The following is a 10,559-nucleotide window of genomic DNA, read 5'->3' on the forward strand; positions in this document are numbered from 1 at the left end:
GGGCCGTAAATAGTTTGGTGTTTTGTTACATTTATGTAAGTTTTCCTATATTATTCTTACGTGTCATTTTTAAATATAGTGAAATAAATTTAAATGTTTACAAAACGTAACCAAGTTTTGTATTATACTCATTAAATTGTTAAACTTCTATCGTTGTTTATCAATGTCATTTATCAGTGTCTATAATTGATAAAATTTAAAATTTTGCTAAATTTTGTAAATATTCTATCAAATATGTCATGTTTTATAAAATATTCTTAATCTTTGTTTCTATAAAATAAGATATTTAAATGAGTATTGAAAATATAGTTGTGAGAGAGGAACGAAGTTAAAAATAAATAAAAAAGTAATTACAAATAAATATTAGAAATCCTCATCATCACTTTCTTTCACCACGTGCTCTGGTTGATCGTTTGTTTGCTTTGATGGCGAAGAGCACATGTGTCTCGCCTACATCCTTAAAGGCGATTTGTTTACCCTTCAAAAATGGTCACCAAGAGGCTCCTCCAAAACCTCTTTTTCTTGCAACCTAACAGGAACTAGGGTCGTGTTCTCTTAATCTTAGCCATTTCTTCATTTGTGAGTGGTGGATCTCAAAGAAAGTCATCGCTGAAGGAAAATGATACATGCGCAACGAAATTAAGATCAAATCTTACTCTAATTACATCTAAACAAATTTAGAAGTTAACATGCAAATTACCCTAATTAAAATAAAATTAGGGTTAAAAGAAGTCATACCTTTGTAGCTTCCCAATTTCTTGATATCTTCTTACGATCTCGAACTGGGGACCACTACTAATGTTGACCCGCTATTCTCCAAACTTAGAACCAGATTGTGGGACCCGATTAAATGAAGGAATTTGAGAAAGAGATGAAAATTGGAAGGAGAGATTAAGGGTTGAGATAAAGAGGAAAATAATGAAATGTTTTTTGTAATTTCCAAATTTTCTTAAAATGGCAAAAGTCTTTCACAATTTGAAAAAGACCATATTTATAAGCAAATTACATGCAAAAATGCATGTTATTTGTTTATAAAATCTCAAACACCTAATATCTCACTAACAATGAGTGGAACTTAGTGGACTAGGGCAATATGGTCATTTGACCATTTAAATCAAAGTCAATCTTTGACTTTTCCAAGTCAAAAGTCAACATTTTGGCTTATTTTTATCATTTTGATTTTTGGACTAATTTTGATCTCCCGAGCATTAATTCACATTTCTTTTTCTGAAATTCAGTTCATATTTGAATATAAAGATGGTCAAAGTTTGACTTTTCAAAGTCAAAAGTCAACATTTTTACTTTTTACAACTTTGACCATTTCCATCAATTCCGAGCTTCTGAATATGAATTTGTATTCATATTTTTAATATTTAAATTACATTTAAACATAAAGCTCTATCTCAAACTTATAACCGATGACTATATCAAATATATTTGTCGGTTTCACTCTCTTTACCTATTTCGAACAATTTGAATTATTCCAACATATTATTCTAAGTTAATTCCATATGAGGAAGCAAGGGAACCTAATGGACCTATAGATCATGGGCTCCAACAATCCAAGATTAACTGGTTAAACCTTTTTAGATCGAGCTTGTAACGACCCGACTCTTTATGCTGAATCGAAGTGGTTACTAAATCTAGGATCAGTGCTTAAGTCATAAAATCTGGTGTAAATAAATGCAAAGAAATCTAGCAAATTTATTTATGAAAGATAGTTAAAGTAACATGTAGAAATACGAGTTAAGTTTAAAATCCCTAAGCGGGCCCTATCTACATAAAGATGGTAAATAATGAAAGTACTCGAACTCAAGTGCGAAAATCTGAAATAAAGATGAGCGGAAGCGGTAGTCCCTATGGCCCTTCACGGTCTCACTTCGAGTCGCTCGCCAGTTTGCCCTTGCCCTTACCTCGTCCTCTACCTGAAAACATAAAATGAAGAGAATGAGTATAAAAATACTCAGTAAGGGACCCACTACTAGTCCCACTAGGTGCCTGTTAACATTCCTATCGAGTCCTGAAACTAGTACCCAATCTCTGGCACGCTCCCGAACACGTGCAACATGCGCCCCGTAGGGACATAACTCTGGTCTTCGGTGTCCAGGGGACACTTAGGACCGTCGGGATGCGAGGACCCCGTCGAGTCGCTCGAGTCATATCTATAGTCATGCTGGACTGGCGCCCCGTCGAGCCTAACAGTCCTAAATAGGTGGTGATCCCGAAGGACACCCATGCAGGTACGACTCAGATAGGAGAAGTTAACAGATACCCCAATCCCAACATACATATGCATACGTCATCAAATTATCATCAGAAAATAACCACCATCTCATCCCCCACTACAGCTATCATCAAACAGTCACTAATAGTCCTCATTATACAGTCACCTACGTCATAAGTCCATCAGTCTTATCATACAGTCACATACATCATAAGTCCATCAGTCTTATCATACAGTCACATACATCATAAGTCCATCAGTCCTATCATACAGTCACATATGGTTCGAGGGTTCTCATTACTATAATATTATGCCAAAGTATGGCCATGTCATTCGTCAGATCATGATAAAATATTATCATACATCGTAAGCCCAACCATCATCGTATGTCACTGAAGGAACATGCAACATCAAATTCTCACATGGGGCTAGTAGTAGAAATCTCTTACCTCGAGATGTTGCTAGATGAGTTCCTACTGAGGAAGTCCTAAGCTGCAGCAGCTATTTGGTCCAATTTGCAAAAATTTAGGTGGAAGGAGCCAAAACAGGCTTGGCGGCTCGACTGGAAGAAGACAGGACCGGCTCGGCTTGGCGTAGGCGCGGCTCGGCTCGGTACAGGGACTTCGCGTGCGGCTCGGCTTGCTACAGGGAGGGGGCGCGGCTCGGCTACGCGGAACGCACGGCGCGGCGCGGCTGCACGCGGGGAGAGCTGGGCACGTGTGGCGCGTTCGCGGCTTCGGTGCGGCTCGGGTGTAGGCGCGTTCGCGGCTCCGATTTGCAGACGCGTTCGGCTGGCGACGCGGCTTCGACGTGGAGATGGATCTCGGCGACGAGTTTCGGCTGATCTGCCTCGGATCGAAGCGGCGCGAGGGGTGGCTTCGGCTTCCAGTCGTCTTGCAGACGCGTGAATGGACGGCTTCGACTCGGCTTCGGCGTGCGAGGAAGCTTGGACGAATTCTGGCGCGGCTGTGCGTGTGGCGTGGGTAGGCGGCTAGGGTTTCGCGACGGCGGCGGCGGCGGTGGCTCGCGGCGGCGGCGGCGGCGCGGCTAGGGTTTTCTTCTCTCCCTCTTCTCTTTTCTTTTCCTTTTCTTTTCCTTTTCTTTTCCTTTTCTTTTCCTATTTATAAAATAATTTCCCTCTTTTCTCTTCTTTGATTAATTCCAAGTTTCACCCTTCTCTCTCTAAGATTTCACCCAATTTCTCAACAAATCCCTCCTTTCCCTCAACTTTTAAATACGTATAAAAATCTTAAATACCAAGATAATTTCATTTGGAGTTTACTTAATACTTTAAAAAAGAAAAATCCAAATCTTAATGATATAAGTTCCATTATTTAATTATAAATAAATAAATAAAATAAAAAAAAAATACTAAGAAAAAAGGATACAAGATCATTGGGGCGTTACATACTTCCCCCCTTAGAAAGCTTTCGTCCTCGAAAGCTCTAATCCTCGAACATTTCTGGGTACTGGGCCTTTATGTCCTCTTCTCTCTCCCATGTGGCCTCTTCAACTCCATGGTTCTGCCAGAGGACTTTGACTAGTGGAATATCTCGACTACGAAGCTTCTTGACCTCTCTTGCCAAGATCTCGACAGGCTGCTCCTCGTAGCTCAAGTTCTCACTGACCTGTAGGGGCTCGAAGTCCACGATGTGCGTCGGGTCTGCGACATACCTCCTCAACATGGAGACATGGAATACGTCATGCACTGCTGAGAGGGATGGGGGCAAGGCCAAACGATAAGCCACAGGGCCAATCCGTTCCAGTATCTCAAATGGCCCCACGAAACGTGGACTCAACTTCCCCTTCTTCTCGAACCTCAGAACGCCCTTCATCGGTGCTACCTTCAAAAAGGCCATATCTCCCACTTCAAACTCGAGGTCCTTACGTCGTACATCAGCGTAACTCTTCTGTCTGCTCTGTGCGGTCAGCATACGAGCTCGGATCTTCTGTATGGCTGCATTGGTAGTCTGCACTAACTCGGGGCCTAGCATCCTCTGCTCTCCAACCTCGCCCCAGCAGACAGGGGATCTACAGCACTTGCCATACAGAGCCTCAAACGGAGCCATACCAATGGTGGCCTGGTAACTGTTATTATAGGCGAACTCCATTAGATGCAGGTGGGAGTCCCAACTTCCTGAAAACTCTAGCACACAGGCCCGCAGCATATCCTCCAAAATCTGGTTCAGTCTCTCTGTCTGACCATCAGTCTGAGGGTGGAATGCCGTGCTGAAGTCCAGCCTCGTACCTAATGCAAGTTGGAGCCCTTGCCAACATTTCGAAGTGAAACGGGCATCCCTGTCTGAAACGATGGATACTGGTACTCCGTGCAGTCTTACTATTTCCGTCATGTATAACTGCCCCCACTTGCTGGCAGTGTACGTGGATTTCCCTGGCACGAAGTGGGCTGTCTTCGTGAGTCTGTCGACCACAACCCAGATCACCGTGTAGCCCTTCAAGGTCTTGGGCAGTCCCGTGATAAAGTCCATCGACACACTCTCCCACTTCCACCCTGGCACACTCAAGGGTTGCAACAACCCTGCTGGATGCTGCCTAGGTGCCTTCACCTGCTGGCACACCAAGCACCTACTGACGAACTCTGCTACATCCCTCTTCATGCCCCTCCACCAATAGACACTCCTTAAGTCCTGGTACATCTTCGTACTCCCAGGGTGCATGGTAAACGGGGAACTGTGAGCCTCAGTCAAAAGCTCTGTCTTAACTGCGCTGTCTTCCGGCACACACAGGCGTCCCTCAAACATAAGGCCATCATCAGAGGATATAGAGAACTCTTCACCTTGCTCCGTCTCTACCATACGACGTTTCTCTGCCAAGTAAGGATCACTCAGCTGAGCGGCAATGATCTTTTGCCTCAAGGTTGGCTGAACTGTCAACTGAGCCAACTGTGCGGCAACCTCACCTACTGAGACTGCAATCTCGGCTCTCTCCAAATCCCTGAGTAAGGGGGTCTGCTTCGTGATTAGCGCTGCTGAATGTGCAACCTTCCTACTCAGCGCGTCAGCCACTACATTTGCTTTACCTGGATGGTACAGGATCTCGCAGTCGTAGTCCTTCACCAACTCGAGCCACCTCCTCTGCCTCATGTTCAACTCCTTCTGAGTGAAGAAATACTTCAGGCTCTTGTGGTCGGTGTAAATCTGAATCTTCTCACCGTACAGATAGTGCCTCCATATCTTCAGTGCAAAGACTACAGCTGCCAACTCCAAGTCGTGGGTAGGGTAGTTCCGCTCATGATTCTTCAACTGGCGTGAGGCATACGCAACTACCTTACCTTGCTGCATCAGGACACCTCCCAGTCCTTTCTTAGAGGCATCACTATAGATCACAAAACTTCCCGACCCATCAGGCACTGTCAGGACTGGTGCCGTCACTAGCTTCTGCTTAAGCTCTTGGAAACTACTCTCACATGCTGGGCTCCAGACAAAAGGGGTTCCCTTCCTGGTCAACTGGGTCAATGGGCTGGCTATGCGTGAGAAGTCTTCTACAAACCTCCTGTAGTATCCTGCCAGACCCAGAAAACTGCGAATCTCACTGACTGTAGACGGTCGAGGCCAGTTGGTCACCGCTTCGACCTTAGCTGGGTCCACCGAGACTCCCTCACTGGAAACCACGTGCCCTAAAAATGTCACCTTCTTTAACCAGAACTCACACTTGGAGAACTTGGCGTATAGCTTATGAGCTCGAAGGGTCTCCAAGACTTGGTGCAAGTGCTCTTCGTGTTCGGCCTCAGTCTTGGAATAGATCAAGATATCGTCAATGAAGACTATGACGAATTGGTCTAGAAAGTCCTTAAACACCCTGTTCATCAAATCCATGAACACTGCAGGGGCATTAGTTAAACCAAAGGACATCACTATGAATTCGTAGTGTCCGTACCTCGAACGAAAGGCCGTCTTGGGAATATCACCGTCCCTAATCCTCAACTGGTGATAGCCTGATCGCAGGTCGATCTTGGAAAAGACGGTGGCCCCCTGTAACTGGTCGAACAGGTCCTCGATTCTGGGTAAGGGGTAGCGGTTCTTAACTGTCACCTTGTTCAATTCTCGGTAGTCAATGCAAAGGCGCATCGACCCATCCTTCTTCTTCACGAACAACACTGGGGCTCCCCAAGGTGATACACTGGGCCGGATAAAGCCCTTGTCCAACAGCTCCTGTAACTGGACTTTCAACTCCTTTAACTCGGCTGGGGCCATTCTGTAAGGAGCTCTAGAGATAGGGGCGGTGCCGGGCTCTAACTCAATGGCGAAGTCTACCTCCCTGGGAGGCGGAAGTCCTGGGAGTTCGTCGGGGAAAACGTCAGGGTACTCCCTTACTACTGGTTCGGAAGATAGGGAAACTTCTGGTTCTGCCATATCTACTACGTTCGCCAAGATACCCCAAGTACCCTGGCTAAGTAGCTTACTCGCCTTCATTGCTGAGATGACCTTGGGTATACCTACCATGCCTGCTCCTCTAAACTTAAACTTATCCCCGGAAGGAGGGTTAAAGACTACTTCCTTATTAAAACAGTCTATGGTTGCATGGTTAGTTGACAACCAATCCATGCCTAAAATTACATCGAAATCTTGCATATCTAGCACCAGTAAAGTTACATTCAAGGTATGGTTTGCTATTTCTACCCAACATGCCCTTATTTTTTCCTTAGACAAAAGGACCTCTCCAGAAGGAGTAGAGACAGACAAGGCACTACCCAACGGTTCTACTTCTAAACCCGCATGCTTGACAAAAATAGAGGATATAAATGAATGCGATGACCCCGAGTCAAATAGTACCAAAGCATAATGCCCCAAGATTGGGAGCGTACCTGTCACCACCGTACTAGCTCGCTCGGCCTCCTGCCGGTTCGTGGCAAAGACTCTCCCTTGCTGGGGAGCAGAAGGCTGACGTGGCGTCGTCTCTAAGGGTTTCCGAGGACACGCATCAGCGGTGTGCCCCGGCTGCCTGCACCTGAAGCAGACTCCACTCCCAGCTAAACATTGTCCTCCATGGACCTTCCCACAGGTAGTACAAGTGGGTAGCTCTCTCAAAGTTCTCCCAGCTGCTGCCAGCTCCCGACGGTGTCTCTGGAAGACACCTCCTGACCTCGGAGTCCGCTGTGGTATTACGTCGGGCTGCGCCTCCGCCTTCCTCTTCTGTCCCGAGGCTGACCCTGTGCCGACAACCTTAGATTGACCAGCTCTCTCATGCAGGCTCAGATCCAGTGCTATGCGTAGAGCATCCGCCTGAGTGGTTGGTCGAAGAGCTCGTACAAAACCCTGGAGGTCTAACCTGAGGCCATTAACAAATCTCTCAGTCCTGGCGGCCTCATCCCTTACCACATCAGGGGCAAAACGGGACAACAGGTCGAACTCGGCATCATACTGTTCCACGCTCAGTTTGCCTTGCTCCAAGTTTAGGAACTCTTGGAGCTTGGCGTGCTTCACGTTGGCAGAGAAGAACTTAGCATAAAAGCTCTCCCTGAATTGCTCCCATGTGATCTTGCTGGCATCTCCTCCCAGCGCCCTCTCAGCAGTCTCCCACCAGGCAGTCCCCCTATCCTCCAAACAGAAAGCTGCACACTGCACCTTCTGGTCTTCTGGGCACTTCATGTACCTGAAGATCGTCTCTATGGATGTCAACCACAGCTGGGCTCTAAAGGGGTTGTCCAAGGATCCGTCGAAAGTCTTCGGGTTGTACTTCCTAAAATCCCTCAAGTGCTTGGCCTCAGCTGACAGTTGTACTGGCACCGGCTGAGCTTCCACCGGGGCTGGAGGGATGACGGGCTGGTCCTGAACAGGGGCGGCCTGGTTCTGCTGAGCAGCGAGGAACGGCGCTAGAGCAGCTTGCAGCATGGCCTGGTAACGCTGCTCCATTGCGGCGAGATCCGCCTGAGTGACCGGTGCATTAGGGTTGACTGGTACGTCGGGGTTGACTGGCGGCGCGGCAGGTTGCTCCGCCGGTTGGCCACGACCGGCTCCTCTGCCTCCCCTGCCACCTCCTCGGCGTGCACCTCTACGTGGCGGCATTCTTCCTAAAATTCACCACTAGAGCTCAATATTCTCTCTCTAAGTCTAATCTAATCAGGCAACATTATAATCTTAATATTTGTAAAGCTTTAGGCATACCTGGCGAGTGACGAAGGACCGTATAGCCATAGGGTGAGGTAAAAATCAAAACAAAATGACTTACATCATAAGTCAGTCTACAGGACCTAAAACACTGCGCTCTGATACCAACTGTAACGACCCGACTCTTTATGCTGAATCGAAGTGGTTACTAAATCTAGGATCAGTGCTTAAGTCATAAAATCTGGTGTAAATAAATGCAAAGAAATCTAGCAAATTTATTTATGAAAGATAGTTAAAGTAACATGTAGAAATACGAGTTAAGTTTAAAATCCCTAAGCGGGCCCTATCTACATAAAGATGGTAAATAATGAAAGTACTCGAACTCAAGTGCGAAAATCTGAAATAAAGATGAGCGGAAGCGGTAGTCCCTATGGCCCTTCACGGTCTCACTTCGAGTCGCTCGCCAGTTTGCCCTTGCCCTTACCTCGTCCTCTACCTGAAAACATAAAATGAAGAGAATGAGTATAAAAATACTCAGTAAGGGACCCACTACTAGTCCCACTAGGTGCCTGTTAACATTCCTATCGAGTCCTGAAACTAGTACCCAATCTCTGGCACGCTCCCGAACACGTGCAACATGCGCCCCGTAGGGACATAACTCTGGTCTTCGGTGTCCAGGGGACACTTAGGACCGTCGGGATGCGAGGACCCCGTCGAGTCGCTCGAGTCATATCTATAGTCATGCTGGACTGGCGCCCCGTCGAGCCTAACAGTCCTAAATAGGTGGTGATCCCGAAGGACACCCATGCAGGTACGACTCAGATAGGAGAAGTTAACAGATACCCCAATCCCAACATACATATGCATACGTCATCAAATTATCATCAGAAAATAACCACCATCTCATCCCCCACTACAGCTATCATCAAACAGTCACTAATAGTCCTCATTATACAGTCACCTACGTCATAAGTCCATCAGTCTTATCATACAGTCACATACATCATAAGTCCATCAGTCTTATCATACAGTCACATACATCATAAGTCCATCAGTCCTATCATACAGTCACATATGGTTCGAGGGTTCTCATTACTATAATATTATGCCAAAGTATGGCCATGTCATTCGTCAGATCATGATAAAATATTATCATACATCGTAAGCCCAACCATCATCGTATGTCACTGAAGGAACATGCAACATCAAATTCTCACATGGGGCTAGTAGTAGAAATCTCTTACCTCGAGATGTTGCTAGATGAGTTCCTACTGAGGAAGTCCTAAGCTGCAGCAGCTATTTGGTCCAATTTGCAAAAATTTAGGTGGAAGGAGCCAAAACAGGCTTGGCGGCTCGACTGGAAGAAGACAGGACCGGCTCGGCTTGGCGTAGGCGCGGCTCGGCTCGGTACAGGGACTTCGCGTGCGGCTCGGCTTGCTACAGGGAGGGGGCGCGGCTCGGCTACGCGGAACGCACGGCGCGGCGCGGCTGCACGCGGGGAGAGCTGGGCACGTGTGGCGCGTTCGCGGCTTCGGTGCGGCTCGGGTGTAGGCGCGTTCGCGGCTCCGATTTGCAGACGCGTTCGGCTGGCGACGCGGCTTCGACGTGGAGATGGATCTCGGCGACGAGTTTCGGCTGATCTGCCTCGGATCGAAGCGGCGCGAGGGGTGGCTTCGGCTTCCAGTCGTCTTGCAGACGCGTGAATGGACGGCTTCGACTCGGCTTCGGCGTGCGAGGAAGCTTGGACGAATTCTGGCGCGGCTGTGCGTGTGGCGTGGGTAGGCGGCTAGGGTTTCGCGACGGCGGCGGCGGCGGTGGCTCGCGGCGGCGGCGGCGGCGCGGCTAGGGTTTTCTTCTCTCCCTCTTCTCTTTTCTTTTCCTTTTCTTTTCCTTTTCTTTTCCTTTTCTTTTCCTATTTATAAAATAATTTCCCTCTTTTCTCTTCTTTGATTAATTCCAAGTTTCACCCTTCTCTCTCTAAGATTTCACCCAATTTCTCAACAAATCCCTCCTTTCCCTCAACTTTTAAATACGTATAAAAATCTTAAATACCAAGATAATTTCATTTGGAGTTTACTTAATACTTTAAAAAAGAAAAATCCAAATCTTAATGATATAAGTTCCATTATTTAATTATAAATAAATAAATAAAATAAAAAAAAAATACTAAGAAAAAGGGATACAAGATCATTGGGGCGTTACAGAGCTAATCAACATTTGTTAACTAACGGATCATTCCACTAAAGCCTCGTAGTTGCACTCCCCTC

General features: G+C 46.7%; 1 protein-coding gene across 1 annotated transcript; it reads right to left on the reverse strand.

The window, feature by feature from the left end:
• Window positions 1-1,833: 1,833 nt before the first annotated feature.
• LOC127147113 (uncharacterized) lies at window positions 1,834-9,813 on the reverse strand. The gene is made up of 3 exons (XM_051080808.1): window positions 9,537-9,813; window positions 7,050-8,255; window positions 1,834-1,925 (listed from the first exon to the last, which is right to left on the reverse strand). The coding sequence occupies exons 2-3, from the start codon at window positions 8,248-8,250 to the stop codon at window positions 1,876-1,878; spliced, it is 1,251 nt and encodes a 416-aa protein (XP_050936765.1). The 5' UTR covers window positions 8,251-8,255; window positions 9,537-9,813; the 3' UTR covers window positions 1,834-1,875.
• Window positions 9,814-10,559: the final 746 nt, after the last annotated feature.

Source organism: Cucumis melo, chromosome 2, assembly GCF_025177605.1.
Source record: "Cucumis melo cultivar AY chromosome 2, USDA_Cmelo_AY_1.0, whole genome shotgun sequence".
Lineage (NCBI taxonomy): Eukaryota > Viridiplantae > Streptophyta > Magnoliopsida > Cucurbitales > Cucurbitaceae > Cucumis > Cucumis melo.